The sequence below is a fragment of the Xiphophorus maculatus genome, chromosome 19, assembly GCF_002775205.1.
Source record: "Xiphophorus maculatus strain JP 163 A chromosome 19, X_maculatus-5.0-male, whole genome shotgun sequence".
Classification (NCBI taxonomy): Eukaryota; Metazoa; Chordata; class Actinopteri; order Cyprinodontiformes; family Poeciliidae; genus Xiphophorus; species Xiphophorus maculatus.
Genome location: NC_036461.1, coordinates 24,416,775 through 24,440,044, shown reverse-complemented (window position 1 = coordinate 24,440,044; position 23,270 = coordinate 24,416,775). Strand labels below are relative to the sequence as shown.

Genomic DNA, 23,270 nt, shown 5'->3' with positions numbered 1-23,270 from the left:
CCTCTTTAGGTCTACAGATAATCAGTTTTTTGGGGGGGGTTTTTGTTCAGCTCGAGAAAAGTTATGGGACATGCACAGGTTGATTTGTTCTAAGCATCTGTTCAATGATTGGATAGGTTTAGAGTCACCTGGTGACATCATAATGTAGAACGGTGTATCATTTGCGTAGTCAATGGTTGTTAATCTTCCTGTTGCAAGGTGAGAGTAAATATCAAACCCTCTTCTCTGTTTTTTTTTCCCATGGTATTTTTTTCTCCTTGAAGTCTCCTTTGGGTGCTATATTAGCATCTCAACCGACTGCATTCCTGCACGAGGGCACAGCCCAGATGACGACAACTTTTGGGAGGCTGGAAGGCATTTGTGGGATGTTCATTTCTTTGCAATTTCAGACCTGAGGAAGCCACACCTTCACGCCTGGATGCATCCATAACCACACCCCCTTTACCTGGTAGTTCCACATGGAGTAGTTTAAATGCTATAACCAAAGCTTTTGTTTCATGTTCATTATGAAAGTATACACAGTACAAACAATATTACTTCTGTTGTGGCAGAAACACTCTAAATGAGAGATTCTCCTCGTCTTTCCATGCATTCAGATTAAATTGCGTTGATTCTTTCTGGCCTTTTTTTTTTGCTTGTTATGGTTTTTAGTTCTACAAATATTTTATTTCAGCTTCATTGCTGTACATTAAGAAATGTGTCAAAAATATGAGTAGAAATGGAAATTTTTGTAAATATTCAAATAACCAGTTTATCTTTTTGGGAATTATACATTTTGGGATGTAGCCGAGTCTGAGTAAACCTGAAGAAATTATTCAGTTCCATGTGTTCATATAAAGCTTTTTCACAACAGTGCACTTGGCAAAAAAATAGACAAGAATGAATAATTATTGCATCAATTATCAATAAAGAGCTAATTTTGCAGCAATTGGTTGCTGTGTGATACATCTATTGTTAGTTTCATGAACTCATTAAAAATGGACTTGCACCAAAACCTTAATAGAATTACTAAATATAATTGTATTCATAATTAAAAATATATCATTAATAAATCACATAAAATATATAAGTACAATATTGAATTGGTTATGACAATATGAGAGACATCAGTGGTATTAACAAGAAAATGCATCATGAAAAACATACATACATAACAAATTACTAAATCTGAAATTACAGTGACAACCACACAATTTCGATATGAATGAGGAGTGGGAGTAAATAAGTTTATTATCTTCTCACTCCTCTTCGAGGTAAATGCACTCTTGTTTGTCTAAATACACAGTTATGTAAAAGATGAATTGGATGACTTGATGTATGTACATTTACTGTATATATTTCAGTGTAGCTACATATTTCTCTGTTCCTCTCTTTAGAGGTATAATATGCATTTTAGTCTTTTATATGGCTCAAAATAAAGCAACAAATAAAACTTGTTTCAAAATATGTATGAATGTTGTTACCTTTTGTGTAGCAGTACATTTGGACTCCTAAATATAACTGTTGTAACAAAGTACCTTTTTTGTTAGTTTATTGTGTTTGTCAGGATGTTCCCACAGCTGTACGTGGCGGCAGACCTCTTGCAGAAATGCTGTGCAGGACTCTAGAATAACTTTACAGATTTGATAAACCTTCCTGTTGGGCGCTAAAAGTTTTGCCGTCTCTCTTGTGCTTTTGCAGCATAAATAAACCACAGACTTGTCTTAACATGTAGCAGAAAATTATTAACTCTTTAGCTATTCCCAAATGTCTTGATTCTTTTGAACTAATTTTTTAGGATCGTCTTAGAAGAGGTAACCTTGAGTTTTCTTCACTTGGTAACAGGATCCGTATCAAAGAAGGTTGTCAGTCAAAATAAGGAGTTCCCAACTGGCCAATAAAGCTAAAAAGCAGTCCATTCCTCTAGCCAGTTGAATTATTTTCTCTATTAATATTTAATATAAGACTAAATATCTAAATACTTTGTTGGTCTAATTCGAATATGATGCATTGGGAATCTTTTTGATGATTCCCAACTTCAATCTGTTCAAAGTTTTATACTTCTTTACAGCCTGTCTCACCCTGAAAGCTAATGTTGAGCATTTCAGTCTGGATTGCTAAATCTGCCACTCACCGTCTCTTTCTCCTTCTTGTCTCACACTTTCAGGTACAGGAGCAGGTCCACCCAACCCTGAAAGCAAAGGAGGATGCCCTGCAGCACATTGAAGAGCTGATCCTGCAGCTGCTCAACATGCTGTGTGTGGCCCAGCCTCGCACAGTGCAGGATGTAGAGGTATGACCTTTGCTTCCTCTCTCCTGGTAATTTCTGTTTTAAAGACGGAAACTTTTAATACATAAAAGGCTCGTGTCCGTCCTCTTACTATGAAGAATCTCCTTGCCTCCCCTCTCGACAGGAACGTGTGCAGAAAACCTTTCCCCACCCTATAGATAAGTGGGCAATTAACGACGCCCAGGCAGCTATTGAGAAACGTAAGAGAAGAAGCCCCTTGCTTCTCCCTGTGGACAAAATACACCCATTGCTTAAGGTAAAGACTCACAGAGCTGACCTCTCTCTCTCCCTTTTCTGTCCCTTTCCACTTCCTCAGTGGACTAGAAATGTTTATCTAGTTTAGGTGGTAGTTCTGGCAACTTGTCTAATGACATTGCCTCGGAGTAAGCCGTCACCCTGCATGTTCAGACAGACGCTTAACATGATCTCGAACAAACCTTTGGCTGCTTTGGCTCACGTGCTTTGCTTCGTCTGATGTGTTTTGTTTTTTCTCCAATCAGGAGGTTCTTGGCTACAAGGTGGACTACCATGTGTCCCTGTACATCGTGGCAGTACTTGAATACATATCAGCAGATATACTCAAACTGGCCGGCAACTACGTCGGCAACATTCGGCACTATGAAATCACCCAACAGGACATCAAGGTCTCCATGTGTGCAGACAAGGTGGGGATATCGTTGAGGAAGGAGCGACTGCATTCACTCGCCTCTCGCTGATTGGTTCCGTTTCGTGTCTCTGCGTTCAGGTGTTGATGGACATGTTCGACCAGGAGGAGGACATCGGCGTGATGTCGCAGTTCACCGAGGAGCCTTTGTCGCTCTCGGAGCTTTCGTATGATGAACTGGTGAAGCTTGAAATTGCAGAGGAGCGGCAGTATCTGCGGGAGCTCGATCTGATTATTAAAGTGTTCCGGAACCATTTCCTGTCCCACCCCAAAGTCTTCACAGATGAGGTGAGGAGGACATTAAGCTGATGATGGAAACATCGTAATGCTGCTTTTTAAAGGCATTTCTCACATCCTTTGAAGGGCTTACTTACTTTTGAAACAGCTACAACAAACGGCGACAGTCCGGTTCATATTGGATCCACAAATTTGAATTTATTTGGGTTTTTTTTTTTTTCTACACCACTCATTCTCAAAATTGTACACACACTCTCATATACAGAAATGCATCCCTACTAATATTTGATTAAATATCTTTTATCAAACTACACTTCCCATGACAACATACTTTTTCTAGGTATAATGAAGTTTCAGGTATAGTTCAAGCTGGATATTTCTCCACTCTAAATGGTCAGACTGGTAGTTCATGCTTCATTCATTCATAACCCAGTTCAGATCTATACTATTGGAGCACAATAATAATAATAATAATAATAATAATAATAATAATAATAATGGTTCCATCCATTTTGTGCAATGCACGAATACCACTGATGGTAAAACTGCGCCTCGGCATGATGCAACCACCACCATGTTTGACAGTTCTCTAATCACATTTCCTCTCATTATGACCATGTAACCAAATATATGTTGATATATGACCATAAAACATTTTTCTATTGGAAAACTGACTCTTCTTTAGACATTGGTGTTCCAGCAGGCCTGATCCTCTGTGGTTCCCTCCGTGACTCCTGAGGATCGTGGGTTGCCAGTTTGGCTCAGACGGGTTAAAACTTGGGCAGAATCAGATGCCTTACTGATCCCCCACAGAAGATTGCTTTTATGTTGACAAGCTACTCCCATCTAAAATGTAAAATTTTAACAAACATGAATATAACATTTATAACACAAGTGTGAAATTACAAGTCATTTAAATAGAAAATAAATAGAAATAAAACTCTCTCCACCAGTATGGTTAAAAAGGGAACTCCTTTTTACGTTCAAAGAGAAGACTGAAATAGAAAAATAACCACTAGTTTTACTAGGAGATGTCAAAAATCTAGCTAGCGTTATGCTAAATGTTTATTTTTGGCCACAAAAAACAAGTGGTTGCCCAAGGACAAATATTTTATGATGTAATTAGTTTAGTCTACATGTAGAGTTTTGATCTTGTTTATTGGAGAAAATGCACAATAAATTTACATTTTTTCAGCCAGTTATTATTACTGAAATGTATATAATCAGTTGTGTAATTTTTCAACCCTGGAGAGAAACAATTAAAACACATCATTTAAGGTCCAAAATTAATGACATTCATTCCCATGGTGACTGTTTTTACACTTTTCACTTCTAATTCTACTATTATGCATGTAAAGGGGCGGATTAAATGGTACAGAAAAAATAAGATCTAAAACATAAAGAGGAAAATCCGTTAATATTTCTAGAAAAGACCCACCAATTCATTCCAAAAGCTTCACAAATTTGAAATTGTTACTCCTCTTCATTTCAGGCAAGTACTTGTGAGCAGCTTACTGCAGAGCAAGCTTATTCAGACACACATCCAAATATCAAACAATTTAAGCCAAATCCACTCTAAGATCATTTAAAGATTAAAACTTCGACTTTCTAATCTGTTAACTGGGAATTAGTATCAAAAAGTCACTTGAAACTTCCAAAAATGCTTTCCTTACAGGCTTATTTTGTGGAAAAAACATCCCTTCACCATTACAAAATTGGGATTTTTCTGTTCTCAGCTAAGAACTTGATAGCACGGATTCTAATTATTGTCAAATTTGTGTTTTCTAAGGACTGCCTTTCCAATCACGAGTCACTCCGTTTACACAATGATTGCAACAAACTCTTGTTTTGCTGCTTCAAGTCGTCTCTCTCTCTTTCTCCCGAGGCTAATATGGGGCTCAAGCGCTAAATTCCTCCAAACATATAAGGATAAGTACAGTTGAAGAAGAAAAAAATTGAGTGCAGTGTGTACAGGTTTAGAAGAACTTAGTGGAAAGTTGAGTTTCGTGGATTGCTGTGGCTTTGCATATTTTGGGTTGGGTAATTTGTGGTATCATTTGGGTGAGGAGCGTAAACCTATGTGAGGCCCAGAGGAACACTGAACGTGTAATTAAGTTGAGACAGGAACAACATCTGCATCCCTCGCCAGAATAACCTCAGTTATGTCTGTTGAAATGCGGCATCATCTTGAGCGTTACTCGGAGACGTCGAGAAAGCGCTTCGGTTAAATAATGGCGTGGCAGAGCTGCTTTTTAAGACTTCAGCAGTCTGTAAACACTTGGTCCAATTTTAGAGTCCCCTTCTTCTGCAGTGATTATTCTCTTTGGAATATGCGCCAGGCTGTTGTTTATTATCAGACTCTACAGGAGAGAGACGAGAAGAAATCCACTTTTGAAAGTAATGGAAAAACCAGATTAATCGGATTAATCTGGTGATTAATCTGACCAAAAAAAATAGGCACATTCTGCAGATTTTTTATTGAGCTACTTAGGTCGTTTCTATGCAATATTAGAAATGCATTAAAAGATGTAAATAAACAAATAATCCACTTCCTTTTTTAAGTAAGAAAATAAACATTTTATTGCCTAAATTGCAAAAACATAGCATTTCTTGAGTGAATTTCAACCTGGCGAATGTAAAGAAATTGCCACTTGAGGAGTTTTGGGTAAAACATATTGACAGACAAAAGTTATTTTTATCTTAAAATGCAAATGTGTGTGTGTATATATATATATATATATATATATATATATATATGTTTTGACCTAATTTACTTATCTTTCTGTATTTACTCCAATTATTAATGAATTAATTACTAAATTAGTTCAATAATCGATTGATCACGATTAATCATTTCAGCTCTAGTGAATTTTGCAATTTGCTAATAGTTGTTCAGGGAGAACAGTAAACGTGATGAAGGTGCTCTGCTCAGATGGAGACCAGCAGTGAACTTTTTTTCACCCGTTTCCAAAGTGCTGTTAGTGGCCCGTGTCGCTCTGAAACCTGATAATGGCAGCATCATACTGTTAGATCCATTGTCCTGCAGGGACGAGACAATCGGAAGAGAGATGATGTTAATACAGAGCAGTCCTGTGGGGGAAACCGTTAGAATCTCACTTTAATAATAAACATTAGCTTCACGTTTTATGCTGGCACGACCGTTTTTAGCTTATTGATGCTCTAAAAAGAAATAATATATTGTAAATATTTGACATTTGAATTGTCACACCAAAGCTACTTGTCACACTAATGTAAAGATTACTTGAGGGTTAAAGGTCACATTTTTAATGGCCCATATTTATAATGGTAGTAATTTAAAGAAGGGGGGGGAGCTAATGGCTGATTAAGCATTCAGATGCACTCTGACCCTGTTGAACTCCGGTAGAAATGGACTGCCTTGGACTTAATTTAGAAATGGCTTTCCAGCAGACGGCCTGTAACAGTCATGCATTGATAATGTCATATTATCACCAACAACCTCACTTGGAAAGATGTCTGAGCTCATTTTTATTTAAATATCAATTATTTCTTTTGTTGTCAATTGATGTTCAAGCAAGTTGTGATCACATTTTGTAGAAGGGGAGAGGATGAACTTAATAACCTCAAATTTAACAAAAATACTAACAGGAAAGACTGGACAGAGGTGTATGTTTACTATAAGTGCCCAATATACATTGAATTATCACTGCAATATCATGATCAATTGCCAAGCATTCAACAAATCTTGACACAGCTCACCAGTTTCCGTTGTTGATGTTGCAGGATGTCGAAGTGATCTTCAGCAACATCTTGGACATCCACGAGCTGACCGTGAAGCTTCTGGGTCTGATCGAGGACGCGGTGGAGATGACTGCTGACGGCAGTCCTCATCCGCTGGTGGGCAGCTGCTTTGAAGACCTAGCAGAGGTAACATGCATCGTTTATCAGGAAACGGTTATTGTTGTCGGTTACTGATGATAATTTAAAAAAAACTGACAATATGACCAGAAATGTTTTTGTTTTTTTACGCTTTTCTCCAGCTTGTATCATTAGAGCATCTATAAATATCTGTAAAATTTAAAATATGATTAAATGCAGTTACCGTGTGCAGTTTAGTCATATTAATTCGAAGTATTTAAGTATATGGTATTGGTTTTTCAAAAACAATATTTGTGTTTGTGGAGCTATGAATGCGTGCCATGCAGCCATATAGTTACCAAAAAATAATTAGTTATAGGCTTTTAAACCTATTACTAATTTGGGGATTAGTAATAGGTTTATCACAAATTTTTGTCATCACAAAAAATTGTAATAAAATCCCAAACTTGTATCACCTACTCCCACCAAGAAGCATAAAATTCTGTTTCATAACATCTTTTTTAGCTTGTTTTTCATGTTTTTGTTCAAGCAAAATAGAGATATTTTCTGGAAACTCTTCCAGCTTTGAGTTTTAATAGAGCAAATAAAAGCTATGTACCTGTGAAAATATACATATTTTATATTGGCTTACAAATTACGTCTAAGATTTGTTTGTTAAAAGCCAACATTTCGGTCAGCAATTACCAAAATGAAGGCCAATAATGAAATGTAATGTTTGCTTTCTCACTATTTATGCATTAGAAAGCGCAAATGACTAAATATAATGACAGCATGAGTTGTTCAGTTTTACACCAGCGGGTCATTTCTGCGTGAATGGCTGTGTTTTGATTAGTAATGCTCTGGCTCGTTCTGTGTGTTTGCAGGAGCAGGCGTTTGACCCGTACGAGACCCTGTCTCAGGACATTCTTGGCAAGAAATTCAATGAGCACTTCCATGAAATGATGCAGAGGCAAACAGTTCGCCAACACTTCGGGGTGAGGTTTTGAACCGGCGCTCATCCACTCACAGAACATTAAAATTTTTCTATCTGCATTCATAAAAAACTGAAAAAAGTTTTTTATGAATGCATCTTTACTATAAGTCCCCGTCATTAAAGCTGAAGTGTCATGTTTTTAATTTGAAGGGGACAACATTACCTGCTGAATACTTATCGGTCATTTCATAAAAACTAATTTTGCTGTTTGAACTTGCATCTTAAAGTTGCTTATTTCCCAGCTGCTTCCCAAAAACACGCCGGTAGCGTTCACACTCGGCATTCGTTCCTGCTTCTGTTTTGATCTGAGCTCGGCTAAAATATGGTTTGAAGGCATGTCATGACATATTCAGGGTCCTGTGTGTGCACACTTGATTCTCTGCTGCCGTTTTTGTTTTATTTGGACATTCCTCGCGAGAATAGCATTGAAATGGGCCCGGTGGGGTGCAGTTTGGCAGCCTTTGAAGATGAAATATTTGCTGTTGTTTTCTCAGGCTAGAAACTATTGTGGCTAAGTGAAGCATCGCAGGGTTTTAACCCCACTTACTGTAGCAGTATTTACAAAACAGGCCAATTTTCTGCTCATTTCAAGCCTTTAAACCGAAATGCCTACTTCTCATTTATTGTGTATATATATATATATGTATATAAATGGAGCTCTCGCTGTATCTTTTCATGCCGCTAAGCGCCTATTGAAGTAAAAAGGAGAACAGCAGACTGTGTGTACTTCAACGGTGTTGTGGCTCAGATTGAGGCCTTGCTGTGTTTACCACCAGTCAGACCCCAGTTAGGTCAACACTGCAGCCGCCATGCCCCGAATATTCACACCCAGTGTTTATTTTCACGCAGGCTTCACATTAGAGGCGGTGAGCACGGGGAGTTAAAAATATGCTTTTAATTTTACGTTGTTGTATTGATGCTAATTAAAGAAAAACTGTCACACAGGCGAAAGCATTTTGTCACACATTGGTATACAAACAAAGTGTTTTATTGGGATGTTCTCTGAAAGGCCAACAAAGAATAGTACATAATTACGACGTGGAAATAAACACCTAAAGCTTTAAAAATTAGGCAAAAAATACCCACACTTTTCAAATTTTGTAACATTTTGAAATGCATGCATTATTTTTTCTTCTAAAGTTACGACTTTGATGGCTTTTCAAGGCAAGTGCATGGCAATCGATTTTATTTAGAGCCATCAGAGTAGAGAGGGGTTGACTGTCTTCAAGATTTCTTTTATTTGTAGAGATTTTTTAAAACATGTATCCTTTTCCTCCCATTTCACAATTAGGCCCTGCTTTACGTTGTTCCATCATAAAACCACAAATAAAACATGCTGAAGATTGTGGTTGTTTCATGACAATAAGTAGAACAAAGAATATGTTCTATTACTTAAACTTTCATGTTCAACTAAAGGTTATTTTAGTTATAATTCTGATTACTATCTTAAAAAATATTTTTTTTTATTTAAGAATTTTTTATGCAATCAGAAATACACTGAAATATACAAATAAGGAATTAATTCAAATCCTTTTTAAATGAGAAAATATTAATTTTATTTCCTAAATATCATGCTTGATGAGCGGTTCACACTGCAGCCAGGAGTGACCCAATTCTGATTTCTTTTTTTTTTACGTAATTCGACCTGTATCTGATCTTTTCATGACAGTCTGAACACTGAGCACTTCTTCTTTTTATGGCGGTTGGGAGAAAACTGAGACCGCTGACGCTACTGCGCCCTCTACTGCGCATGTAGGACACTTTTAGGTTGTTTGCCTGTTCAGACTGCAGAACACAATTTCAGGAGACAGAGGCTGAAAACTTCTGACGTCACGAGTCACAGAGGCTGAAAACTTCTGACGTCACGAGTCATAGAGGCTGAAAACGTCTGATGTCACGAGTCACAAAGGCTGAAAACGTCTGACGTCACGAGTCACAAAGGCTGAAAAATTTCTGTGACTCCTGATGTCACAGAGGCTGAAAACGTCTGACGTCATGAGTCACAGAGGCTGAAAACGTCTGACGTCACGAGTCACAGAGGCTGAAAACTTCTGACGTCACGAGTCACAAAGGCTGAAAAATTTCTGTGACTCCTGATGTCACAGAGGCTGAAAACGTCTGACGTCACGAGTCACAAAGGCTGAAAACGTCTGACGTCACGAGTCACAAAGGCTGAAAAATTTCTGTGACTCCTGATGTCACAGAGGCTGAAAACGTCTGACGTCAGGAGTCACAGAGGCTGAAAACTTCTGATGTCACGAGTCAAAAAGGCTGAAAACGTCTGACGTCACGAGTCACAGAGGCTGAAAACTTCTGTGACTCCTGATGTCACAGAGGCTGAAAACTTCTGACGTCACGAGTCACAGAGGCTGAAAACTTCTGTGGCTCCTGATGTCACAGAGGCTGAAAACTTCTGACGTCAGGAGTCACAGAGGCTGAAAACTACTGATGTCACGAGTCACAAAGGCTGAAAACTTCTGTGACTCCTGATGTCACAGAGGCTGAAAACGTCTGACGTCACGAGTCACAGAGGCTGAAAACGTCTGACGTCACGAGTCACAGAGGCTGAAAACGTCTGACGTCACAAAGGCTGAAAACTTCTGACGTCACGAGTCACAAAGGCTGAAAACTTCTGTGACTCCTGATGTCACAGAGGCTGAAAACTTCTGACGTCAGGAGTCACAGAGGCTGAAAACTTCTGATGTCACGAGTCACAAAGGCTGAAAACTTCTGTGACTCCTGATGTCACAGAGGCTGAAAACTTCTGACATCAGGAGTCACAGAGGCTGAAAACTTCTGACGTCACGAGTCACAGAGGCTGAAAACTTCTGACGTCACGAGTCACAGAGGCTGAAAACGTCTGACGTCAGGAGTCACAGAGGCTGAAAACTTCTGATGTCACGAGTCACAAAGGCTGAAAACTTCTGTGACTCCTGATGTCACAGAGGCTGAAAACGTCTGACGTCACGAGTCACAGAGGCTGAAAACTTCTGTGACTCCTGATGTCACAGAGGCTGAAAACTTCTGATGTCACGAGTCACAAAGGCTGAAAACTTCTGACGTCACGAGTCACAAAGGCTGAAAACTTCTGACGTCACGAGTCACAGAGGCTGAAAACTTCTGATGTCACGAGTCAAAAAGGCTGAAAACGTCTGACGTCATGAGTCACAGAGGCTGAAAACTTCTGTGACTCCTGATGTCACAGAGGCTGAAAACTTCTGACGTCACGAGTCACAGAGGCTGAAAACTTCTGTGACTCCTGATGTCACAGAGGCTGAAAACCTCTGACGTCACGAGTCACAGAGGCTGAAAACTTCTGTGGCTCCTGATGTCACAGAGGCTGAAAACTTCTGACGTCAGGAGTCACAGAGGCTGAAAACTACTGATGTCACGAGTCACAAAGGCTGAAAACTTCTGTGACTCCTGATGTCACAGAGGCTGAAAACGTCTGACGTCACGAGTCACAGAGGCTGAAAACGTCTGACGTCACAAAGGCTGAAAACTTCTGACGTCACGAGTCACAAAGGCTGAAAACTTCTGTGACTCCTGATGTCACAGAGGCTGAAAACTTCTGACGTCAGGAGTCACAGAGGCTGAAAACTTCTGATGTCACGAGTCACAAAGGCTGAAAACTTCTGTGACTCCTGATGTCACAGAGGCTGAAAACTTCTGACATCAGGAGTCACAGAGGCTGAAAACTTCTGACGTCACGAGTCACAGAGGCTGAAAACGTCTGACGTCAGGAGTCACAGAGGCTGAAAACGTCTGACGTCAGGAGTCACAGAGGCTGAAAACTTCTGATGTCACGAGTCACAAAGGCTGAAAACTTCTGATGTCACGAGTCACAAAGGCTGAAAACTTCTGTGACTCCTGATGTCACAGAGGCTGAAAACGTCTGACGTCACGAGTCACAGAGGCTGAAAACTTCTGTGACTCCTGATGTCACAGAGGCTGAAAACTTCTGACGTCACGAGTCACAGAGGCTGAAAACTTCTGTGACTCCTGATGTCACAGAGGCTGAAAACTTCTGATGTCACGAGTCACAGAGGCTGAAAACGTCTGACGTCACGAGTCACAGAGGCTGAAAACTTCTGTGACTCCTGATGTCACAGAGGCTGAAAACGTCTGACGTCACGAGTCACAGAGGCTGAAAACGTCTGACGTCACGAGTCACAGAGGCTGAAAACTTCTGTGACTCCTGATGTCACAGAGGTTGAAAACTTCTGACGTCACGAGTCACAGAGGCTGAAAACTTCTGACGTCACGAGTCACAGAGGCTGAAAACTTCTGACTTCACGAGTCACAGAGGCTGAAAACTTCTGTGACTCCTGATGTCACAGAGGCTGAAAACTTCTGACGTCACGAGTCACAGAGGCTGAAAACTTCTGTGACTCCTGATGTCACAGAGGCTGAAAACTTCTGACGTCACGAGTCACAGAGGCTGAAAACGTCTGACGTCACGAGTCACAGAGGCTGAAAACTTCTGTGACTCCTGATGTCACAGAGGCTGAAAACGTCTGACGTCATGAGTCGCAAAGGCTGAAAACTTCTGTGACTCCTGATGTCACAGAGGCTGAAAACTTCTGACGTCACGAGTCACAGAGGCTGAAAACTTCTGACGTCACGAGTCACAGAGGCTGAAAACTTCTGTGACTCCTGATGTCGCAGAGGCTGAAAACTTCTGACGTCAGGAGTCACATGGCTGAAAACCTCTGACGTCACGAGTCACAGAGGCTGAAAACTTCTGACGTCACGAGTCACAGAGGCTGAAAACTTCTGTGACTCCTGATGTCGCAGAGGCTAAAAACTTCTGACGTCACGAGTCACAGAGGCTGAAAACTTCTGACGTCAAGAGTCACAGAGGCTGAAAACGTCTGTGACTCCTGATGTCGCAGAGGCTAAAAACTTCTGACGTCACGAGTCACAGAGGCTGAAAACTTCTGACGTCAAGAGTCACAGAGGCTGAAAACGTCTGTGACTCCTGATGTCACATAGGCTGAAAACATCTGACGTCACGAGTCACAAAGACTGAAAACTAATTTAAATCCTTTTTAAATAAGAAAATATTAATTTTATTTCCTAAATAGCATGCTTGATCAGCGGTAGCAAAGGATGCATCTGCAGCTGAAAATGATCTCTAACATCAACATTTGAAAAGTTGTGTTCTTTGTGCTTGACTTAACCTTAATGCGCTGTAGAGTTGAAAATGTGTTTTGATGTTTTGATGATTCCAGCCTTCATGCTCTGGTGTGACGACAATTAACACAAAGAGACAGGAGCATTAAAACAGCTTTGTTCTTATGTTTTGCTTTTCAAGCAAAGGCCTCTTGATCTTTTTCCACATTTTCTTTCTTCAGTCTGACGACCTTCAGTGTGATGCAAGGAACGCAAATCAGTGCAGAACTATTGTGTGTTAGTAAAGCGAATGCTTCATGTAGTTAATCTGAGGAGTTGAGACGGCCATCAGTAACTCTGGAGGATCTGTAATCATCCGCGCACAAAATTCACCTATTTGTTGTTCTGTCCACAAACCCAGCCTTTACGGAGGAGTTTCAAAAAGAAGATGATAAAAAACGGATATTTCGATCATTTTATCAGTCTAAGTAACTACTTACAGGACAGATGTTTTATTTCCGTCTTCTTGCTGTTTGTGTGTTTCAGGACAGGGGAGGAGGCTGCCATGCGGTTTTTGTTTGGTCATGTGGTGCAGTGATGGAGTGATGCAGTTCAGGGTTTTGGGGAGTTTAGCTGAAGCAGTCAGTGCTGTGGTTGTTTTTCATGTTGTTGAAATGTATGTAATGTCCGTAGAGCAATATTAATATGCGATACCTATATCAGCCCAGATTTCCGTACCAGTTCCTCCTTAACAATGAGACTTAAAGTTTGAGCTGGTTATTATTTCTTTTCCGCTTTGGAATTCTGTGTTTCTATGTTGCATAAAATCTCAGTTAAAGAGACTCAAGTTTGTGGTTGCATGGAGTTAAAATGTGAAAATGTTTTTGGGTTTGAAAATGTCTGCAAGGTAATCTAAAAGAAAACCAAATAAAGACAGAAGTTTGGGCTGCAACCAATAATTTAATTATCTATTATTCTATTGATTATTCTGACGATTAATCAGATTTTTAAACATGGCACATTCTGCAGATTTTTTTCATTTAACCACTTAAGCTTCTTAATTACAATATTAGAAACATATATATTTTAAAAAATGCAAACAAATGAATTCCTTTTGTAAATAAGTAGTTTTATTAAATGCAATCACATAGCATTACTTCAGAAAACGCTTGATCATTTGTAGCACTTAAAAAGAAATGCTTGTAAGATCAACATGTGAAAAGCTCGGCCCTTTTCTGCTCAATCAGGAAGACGTGATACTATTTCATATTTGACCGTAATAAACGGTATTCTTGTTAACATGTAGGCCGTTGTCAGCATTTCCCTACAGGCTGTGTAGTAAAAATGTGCGGTTTTGTTCCTTCTCTGCTCGCTGTTTTCCCGCGGTCCGTCAACGCGCATCAGGCAGCTGAAGCTTTTGTTTTCCATGAGCCGGACTCTTCCTCCCCAGCCAGACGCTGTAGCTGCCGCTGTGGAGTCTAAGTACAGGGATATTGATTCTGAGTCATTTATCAGGGGATCAAAGATTAAAGTGGATACTTTGGCCCCACCCTGACAGTTATCGTGCCGGCTCGCTCGTCCTGCTCTCTGGGAGTCTCACAGTTGTGGACTGGAACATTTACATGGCCTGTGTGTGTTTTGTATGTTTTCATTTTATCCACAAGTTTTAAAAAAAAAAGAAAAAAGAAAAGTTGCTTAGCTTTCACTTCTGTCCTCGACTCCCTGCAGTCATGTGGAAACACACCAGTCTGAATTCATTTAGAAAACGAAAGTGACATTGTGCAATAAAAATTACTTTTGGGCACCTTTTTGATTTTATTGTGGTTGATAATTAAGGGGTTTTTTTGTGCAGAAGTTCAAAACATTACCATCCTGGTTCATTCCCAACATTTCTAACTATTTTCATTTCTGTCTGCAGTCTAATCCAGGAGGCTTTAAGGAGTGCGTTCAGTATGTCCTTCCCCAGCTGATGAAGGTTCCAGTGTACCACTGTCTGCACTACTTTGAGCTACTGCAGGTATGCACTCATTATTCCCGTCAACAACACTTTATCGTTTCCTTTTCTAAAAATGATTTGATATTTGCATGCTGAGTTCATAGATTTATTCTAATATATAGTGGTTGACTTTTAACAGTAATGAAAAAGGAGAAAATGTGATTTTATTACTTTAGAAAATACTTGGTATTCAAGTTTGTTTGTTAAAAACAGACAAAAATCTGCAACTCTGATCCTTAAAATCTATTAAAATTAAAATACAATATAAAAATTATATTTTTGTCATCTTAACTATTAATTAAGTATTATTCAAAGATGACTCTTCTCTTTTTATTTAAACATAATGGATCTAATAATATTGATTGCACTGTAAAATGTAACACTAAAGTGAAATCCTTTCTTTGCAAGCGGTTTCTGATTTTCCTTTCATAATTAAGGTGTTGATTAATAACCCAGATAATTTGGGTGGGGAAAAAAACTTTATTTGTCCACTTTTGTTTTGATCAGTCATGAGTTTTCTCTGTAAGGTAGAGCCACAGAAATACACTGCAAAAACACAAAATCTTCTAAGTGTTTTTGGTCTAGTATGACCAAACCAACATACAAGAAACTTTGTATGATGTGAGCTTGGTTTAAGTCAATAATTCCTTAATATCTATGAAAAGGTACTAGTTTTTTGAATCAATGCGGTTTCATCAATATTAAGGAATTATCGACTTATAACAACCTCCTAATTTTTACTGTGATTGTAAGCTAATTTTGTCTCATTTCAATTGTACCAAGGTACTATAGACACTAGAAACAAGGCCAAAAACACTTGAAAATTTTGTGTCTTCTGTGTTTTACAACCTTTAAATGAATGAATTGGATGAAGTCAAATCTCATTTTGTTGAAAGGATTAAGAGAATAAGTCTCTGCACCTCAAAGTTGGCTTTTCCCACTGATACTTTGGTTGTAGCTTAAGACTCTCACCGTCTTACTGTTGTGTGAGGACGGACCCCGGTACGTTGTGTTTTTAAAGTCGGAGCCTCTTAGTGAGAGGTAAGGCTGAAACGCTTTTCCTGTTGGCATCAAACGCATCACATTCTCTGCTCTTGCACTGAAAGGTAAACTTATTTATTGTGTTAGAGATTATTAGAGTTGAAAGAACCATTGTTCTTCTGCAGCATTGTTTCTCATACCAAACATATATTTTGATTGACATCAAGAGTTATAGAAATATGTTTCTCTTTCTGTCTCTTTTACAGCAACTTCAGGAACGTAGCAAAGAACAAGATGACAGAGAATGTCTGAAACAGGCGATTACTGCCTTGCTTAACCTGCAGTCCAGCGTGGAGCGCATCTACGTCAAGCACCAGCCTCGTCGTAAACCTGTGTACGTTACCGCCCACAGGATAGAAACACTTGCCTCACATTGGCTGAGTTCATTTATTGCACATATTTACACCAAAACGTCACGCTACCAGATTGTCCCTTTTGATTTGTTGGTATATTTCTGATTTTCTCTTTTCCCCCAGCGAGGCCATTTACCGCCGCTACAGCCGGCAGGTACGCGGCAAGCAGCTAGCCATCAAGCGAATGATCGAGATCCAGAAAAGCATCGACGGCTGGGAGGGGAAAGATATCGGCCAGTGCTGCAACGAGTTCATCACCGAGGGGACGCTCATACGAGCCGGCGCCAAGCATGAGAGACACAACTTCCTGTTTGACGGCCTCATGATCAGCTGCAAGGCCAATCAGAGCTCGCGGCTGCCGGGGTCCGGCAGCGGCGCGGAGTACCGCCTCAAAGAGAAGTTCGTGCTGCGAAAGATCCGCATCGTGGACCGCGAGGACTCCCAGGAGCTGCAGCACGCTTTCGAACTCATTTTCAAAGACGAAAACTCTGCGGTTTTCTGTGCACGGACAGCGGAGGAGAAGGCGAACTGGATGGCGGCGCTGATGGCGCTTCAGTACCGCTCCACACTAGACCGCATGTTGGACTCCATACTGCAGACGGAGGAGCAGCAGCGTCCGCTCAGGCTGCCCTCGCCGGAGGTCTACCAGTTCGCCGTGCAGGACTCGGAGGAGAACATTGTGTTCGAGGACAGAGTGCAGAGCAAGACCGGCATCCCCATCATCAAGGCCGGCACCGTGGTCAAGCTCATCGAGAGGCTCACCTACCACATGTATGCTGGTAAGCTGCTGCAGGCCATTCACCAAACAAACAAAACCTATTGTGTTGTTTCTATTATATTTATGTTATATAATATTATAATATTTCTACTGGATTTGTTTTAGATCCCAACTTTGTGCGCACATTTCTCACCACCTACCGATCATTCTGCAAACCACAGGAGCTGCTCACCCTTCTTATAGACAGGTACAGTTTACTATGGCAAAAATACAGTAAACACACACACACACACACACACACGCACTTTTGACTGCTGCGGTCTCTTTACACCACCATTTTCCCATATTTAGTTTTACTGAAGTACATTCCTAAAGTATTCATACCTCTTGAAAATGTTGTGACATTACAATCTTTAATGAATTTTATTGGGTTGTGATTAGAGCTCCAACTAACTATAATTTTAGTAATTGATTATTCTGTTGATTATTCTGGTGATTAATTGATTAATTGGATAAGACGACTGACACATTCTGAAGGTTTTTCATTTAACCACTTAAGTTTTCTTTGTACAATATTAGAAATGCAGTAAAAGATGCAAATAAATAATTCAATTATTTTTCTACAAATAAAAAATAAACATTTTGTTGCCTAAAATGCAAAAACAGATCATTCAATCAATAGCTTAATAGTTACAGCTCTAGGTTTGTTGTTCTTTCACCAAATTACCTTTTTTGAGTGTGTGCTTCAGTCAACGATTATTTCAATAATCGATTCAACACAATTAATCCTATTAGTCGTTTCAGCCCTAGTTGTAATCAATCCAATAAAATGCAACCACCGCTCCATACGTATTCCTGTTTTTTGTCGATCTACATTGAGGCTTGTGGTTATAACACGCAAATCTGAAAAAAGAAAGCTCTACAGTCCAGATGTTTCAGTTTCACTGCTTCCTGTCTTAAATATCACAATATTTTCTCAGGATTAATATCCCCGAGTCAGGGAATGGCGACGACGAAGTGGCTATCTGGAACGGCGATCCGCCAACGACGGCCGAACTCCAGCGGTTCCGAAGGGAGTATGTGCAGCCGGTCCAACTCAGGTAGAGCCGTCGTCCAAGTACAGGTCGTTCTCATTTGGTTCAGTGTTTCTCCGGCAATGTGGAAAGTGCTAAATGCCATTTATTCAAGTGATAAAAATCAATTTGGAAAAAAATAAATGTTCACGCGTAATTTGAACGGCTCCCTGAATAAACTTGCCTTGGAAGATTTGCTCAGTTTAGGACGCCGTTATGTTTAATTTGCTTCATAAAAATGTAAGGTGAGGCGAAAATGTTCATTCAGCTGGACAATTTTATGAGTCAGTTGTCACAGATTTAAATCCCAAATTTTGGGTACTGTATTTAGTTTAGTTTCTCTTTTTTTCTGCGTCACCTCAGTTGAAGTAATGTGGACGTTTTTATTCTAACACACAGACGTTTTCTGGCTTTTCACAGGGCAGCAAAGGAAACTGTCTTTGTCTTATGCTGTTCTTTAGCTTCCTTACTCTTTCAAATTAAGAACCCAGATATTCTCAGCGAGTCACAAAATCACTTTGCTAATAAAGTTGAGTTGCTTAAAAGGTTTAACGGATAATCTACTTAGCAGCTTTGAAACCTGAAAGCTTCTTAGTGTCACAGAACGAATGAAAGGCAGCTGCGGTAAAGGATTTAATCCACAAAACAATGAGACTACAGGAGCTGTTCAGAGCTACAAGTGCTAAGATGTAAATATTATGCATCAGCAGTCATCTCTGGAATACAAGAAGATGGTAAAATTATGTTCATGCTCTGCTAGTGCTCAATTAAATATTAAAAACACCAATAACACACGCATTGTTATGTTAGGTGTCCCTGTTATAAAGTAAGATAATCCAGTAAGGTGAAAATATTTCTTTAGATTAGATTTAAAGGCAAAACATTTCTCTTTTTTCTGTTTTAGCTCACTATTTAAAAAAAACAAAGATTATTATCTAATGGTTTTAATAAGGAGATTACTTGACATGTTTTTAGAATTTGTATTTTTTACTGTTGGAGCAGTAAAAAGTCATTTATAAGTTACGTTTTTAAAAGCGTGAACACGTTCTCTGCAGGGGTTTAATGTTGTGAATATGTGACGCTTCACAGGGTCCTCAACGTTTTTCGCCAGTGGGTCGAACATCATTTCTACGACTTTGAGAACAATCCAGACCTGCGAGTTCAGCTGGAGGAATACATCACCAAAAAACTGCAACTGCGAGGTCGGTCAGCCCAGCGTAAAAAACAGAACCCATTTAACATTTATATACAAACAAAAAGTTTAGATTTTCAGCAAAAGCATGAGCTAGTTTCAGCTGCAGTAAAAAAAACAACAAAAAAACAAACATACAGAGTGAGGATCCTCAAAGTCTTGATGCTCTCACTTTGCAGCAGCATGGAGAGTTTTTGTGTGTGACAGAAATTCAAGGGTCCAGTCTGTGTAATTAAACAATGGAAAAGTGATGTGATGTGAAAAACCAAGTGGGGTTTTGAGGTGAAGCTCGCTTTCGTTGGAGAGGATTTTACGTTGCAGCTAATTGTCACCTAGCTTTTCTTCTGCATTCCAGTTTCCCCATAAGTCAAAGTTCATGACCTCTCTGTCCCAATTTTTACACTAATCTCCTGATTTTAACAAAATATAATTATTTTTTACGCTAAACACATTAATGAGGAAGAGAATTAGGGCCACTAACAAAAAAACAAAATAAACAACCATTTTCCCCCCCACAGAATCAATAAAAAAAGTTGTCTTTTTCTTGTTTTGTTTTTGTAGGCAAGTCTATGAGAAAGTGGGTGGAGTCCATAAATAAGGTGATCAGGCGGAAGCTTCAAATCCAGTCGAACGGCGTCAGTCACAACATCACCTTTGAGAGCTCGCCTCCTCCCTTCGAGTGGCACATCTGCAAAGCCGGCCAGATTGAGAACTTTGAACTCATGACCCTTCACCCCATAGAGATCGCCCGCCAGCTCACTCTGATCGAGTCTGAGCTCTACAGGTAGATAACCACACAAACGGAGAAGAAGAAGGTTGAGAGAAGGCTTTGTGTAGTAACGAGAACGCTTGATGCGCAGAGCCGTCCGGCCGTCAGAACTAGTGGGCAGCGTCTGGACCAAAGAGGACCGAGAGAAGAACTCTCCAAACTTGCTCCGCATGATCCGCCACACCACCAACCTCACGCTGTGGTTTGAGAAGTGAGCCCGGCTTTTTTTTTTTCTTTTCTTCTCATTCCCACATCATTCGTTTGTTTTCGGGGTTTGTGAATAAATATTTGTGTTGCAGATGTATTGTAGAGATGATGAACCACGAGGAAAGGGTCGCCGTGTTGTCGCGGGTCATCGAGATCCTGCAGGTTTTCCAGGAGCTCAACAACTTCAACGGCGTGCTGGAGGTGGTCAGCGCCATCAACTCTGTCCCGGTCTACAGGTTGGACCACACCTTCGAGGCGAGTCTCATCGATCAGATTTCTGTCGCACCAGACGGTGACCATATTCATTGCAGTTAATTAATCACATGGTGAATTAAAATGAGCTTGATGATTTCTGCTTGGTTGTGCGTTTTGTGTTTGTTTCTGGTTGCATTTTATTTTGGAAATTTTAAATATCTTCCACTACTACGGTAAAGTTTTCTTTACAAAAATGAAGTTTAGGTAAGGGTGAACTTGCATTATAATTTCTTTATCAATATGTTACTAGAAAATGGTAAAGAAAATTAACAATATCATCATCTATTGCGATGCTTGCTGGGAAGATTTATTGCCTGGTAAAATTTATCGTGACAGGCCTAATTGTGAGCTGCAGTGTTAGGAATACTTCATCTAATTTACATACTTCACTCCAGAGAACCTGTTCTCTTTCTGCTAAGGAGCCCAGAACAGGAACATTTAGTCTATAAACTTTAGATCAACATTTAGCTTCATCTACTTCATAGAAATCAAACATTGAGAACCAACATTTAGTTTTATGCCTACTTTTGTTTTTTTCTCTTTTTGCTCTTTCCTTTGGCTCATTGTTTTGTTTGTATTTCCTTCTAATTCATGTAAAGCACTTTGAATTGCCTTGTTGCTGAAGATGTGCTAAATAAATAAAATTACCTGACCTCTAATTGGTCATTTTAGCTTCAAAGGCAAATATTGGCAAAAAACGAATCTGATTTTGATCAGAGAAAACATTTAGCACCTTAGACCTAATATTATGTCGCATTTCAGTCACATATGTCAAAGTATTTGGGGAGATTTTATGATCAAGTTGCAGAATATCTGTGATTAAAATTTTCCCACCTGAATGATTTTGGAAATTTAACCGATACACGTCGTATTTTTGCTTTTCTCTGTTTTCTTGGTCTCATGTTGGGCCTCTCCTCCAGAAACATTCACATAAAACCGAGCAATTTAACGAGAAAAAAAACTTTTTGTGTGACTTTTTAAGTTAATATGACTTGTGATCCCCCCCCTGATTCCTGTGTTTTTGTACTTTACAGGCAATACCAGAAAGGAAAAAGAAAATCTTGGAAGAAGCGGTGGAACTGAGCCAGGATCATTTTAAGAAGTACTTGGCTAAACTAAAGTCAATAAACCCACCCTGTGTGCCTTTCTTTGGTAAGTCCTGCACAGAGTAACTACCAAAATCACCCTATCATTTCCTAATTTATTCTATATTTTGGAACTTTTTTGATATTTAGAAATGTTAAAAGTTTGACCTCTTTACTCTCCGCTAACCAACTTGTCGTCTTCCTCAGGCATCTATTTAACCAACATCCTGAAGACGGAGGAAGGCAACCCCGACTTCCTGCGACGTCACGGCAAAGACCTGATCAACTTCAGCAAGCGACGGAAAGTGGCCGAAATAACAGGAGAGATCCAGCAGTACCAGAACCAGCCCTACTGCCTGAAGGTGGAGCAAGACATCAGGGTGAGGACTCCCGTTGTCTTTGAATGTGTTGTTGTTTCTTTTTTTCTTTACATTTCTCATACCTGAACGTCTAAATCTGTGCGTCCTGTGTTGCGCAGAAGTACTTTGAGAACCTGAATCCGATGGAGAACATGAGTGAGAAGGAGTTTTCAGACTACCTGTTCAAAAAGTCTCTGGAAATTGAGCCCCGGAACGCCAGGCAGCCTGCGCGATTTGTAAGTGACCCTGTTGTGAAAACGTGAAGCTTTTTGCTCTATAACGTCTCACATGGATGATTACATCTCCTGATTCAGAAACTCTGGTCACATTGGTGGTGTGTAACTCTCAATGTTCATGCCTTGGGATTTAGTTTCACAAGAGAAGAGCACTAATTCAAATTCTGGCTTTTTTTTTGTTTTGTTTTTTTTCATTTTAAAATAAAAACCCCGTCAAATCTTAAAATGACATTTCCTCTGTTGTTAGAGGCAGATTGACTGAGTCAGTTTAAGAAGTGATTGCTGCTAAGAGATTTATATTTATGGTTCTGTAAGTTGAGTATTTGAGTTATGAGTAGTTAACAGGAAACTCCTCCTAATCGGTGGTTTCTGAAGCCCACCCTACAATAAAACAATGTTAAAGGAGTATAAAGTTTAAAGAACATAACAGTTCTCACCTGTATCTTAGTTAAAAAATGACATGTTGAAAATTATTTTATGTTGTTCTCAGTTATTAGTGCAAAAAAAAAATCATAACATTACATTGTTTTACGTGGGAAGGCCTCCTGGACATCACCCTAATGTTTAGCTCCTTCCTCAGATTGTTTGTCTGATTCAAGTCAGGACTTTGACTAGGCCAGTCCAAAAATGTTTTTATTACATTCAGTCAGAGGAAACAAGTTGGTAATATTAAAATATGAATGATATCCTACGTCTGCCATGAATAATTATTTTAGATTAAACTGTGTGTCTGATTTTAGACGATTCAGAAATACTTTATTGTTCCCAAAGGGAAATGACAAGATGTTGTAACTCATTAATTTAGATTCTTCAAAGAGTTACTGAAGATGGTTTCTTTAAGATGATTCAGATTTCTTTAAGTTAGAAATC

At 39.5% G+C, this 23,270-nt stretch overlaps 1 protein-coding gene across 2 annotated transcripts in view; it reads left to right on the top strand.

The window, feature by feature from the left end:
- Positions 1 to 23,270, top strand: part of sos2 (SOS Ras/Rho guanine nucleotide exchange factor 2) — a 44,723-nt gene that overhangs the window by 15,419 nt on the left and 6,034 nt on the right. For both annotated transcript variants that reach the window (XM_023352907.1, XM_023352908.1), the window contains exons 2-19: positions 2,147 to 2,272; positions 2,394 to 2,525; positions 2,770 to 2,934; positions 3,015 to 3,221; positions 6,933 to 7,076; positions 7,892 to 8,002; positions 15,035 to 15,133; positions 16,360 to 16,487; positions 16,630 to 17,285; positions 17,390 to 17,471; positions 18,205 to 18,324; positions 19,387 to 19,499; positions 20,051 to 20,273; positions 20,350 to 20,469; positions 20,558 to 20,720; positions 21,755 to 21,872; positions 22,013 to 22,185; positions 22,284 to 22,400. In XM_023352907.1, coding sequence (XP_023208675.1) covers positions 2,147 to 2,272; positions 2,394 to 2,525; positions 2,770 to 2,934; positions 3,015 to 3,221; positions 6,933 to 7,076; positions 7,892 to 8,002; positions 15,035 to 15,133; positions 16,360 to 16,487; positions 16,630 to 17,285; positions 17,390 to 17,471; positions 18,205 to 18,324; positions 19,387 to 19,499; positions 20,051 to 20,273; positions 20,350 to 20,469; positions 20,558 to 20,720; positions 21,755 to 21,872; positions 22,013 to 22,185; positions 22,284 to 22,400 — 2,997 coding nt within the window. The remainder of the gene's footprint in view (positions 1 to 2,146; positions 2,273 to 2,393; positions 2,526 to 2,769; positions 2,935 to 3,014; positions 3,222 to 6,932; positions 7,077 to 7,891; positions 8,003 to 15,034; positions 15,134 to 16,359; positions 16,488 to 16,629; positions 17,286 to 17,389; positions 17,472 to 18,204; positions 18,325 to 19,386; positions 19,500 to 20,050; positions 20,274 to 20,349; positions 20,470 to 20,557; positions 20,721 to 21,754; positions 21,873 to 22,012; positions 22,186 to 22,283; positions 22,401 to 23,270) is intronic.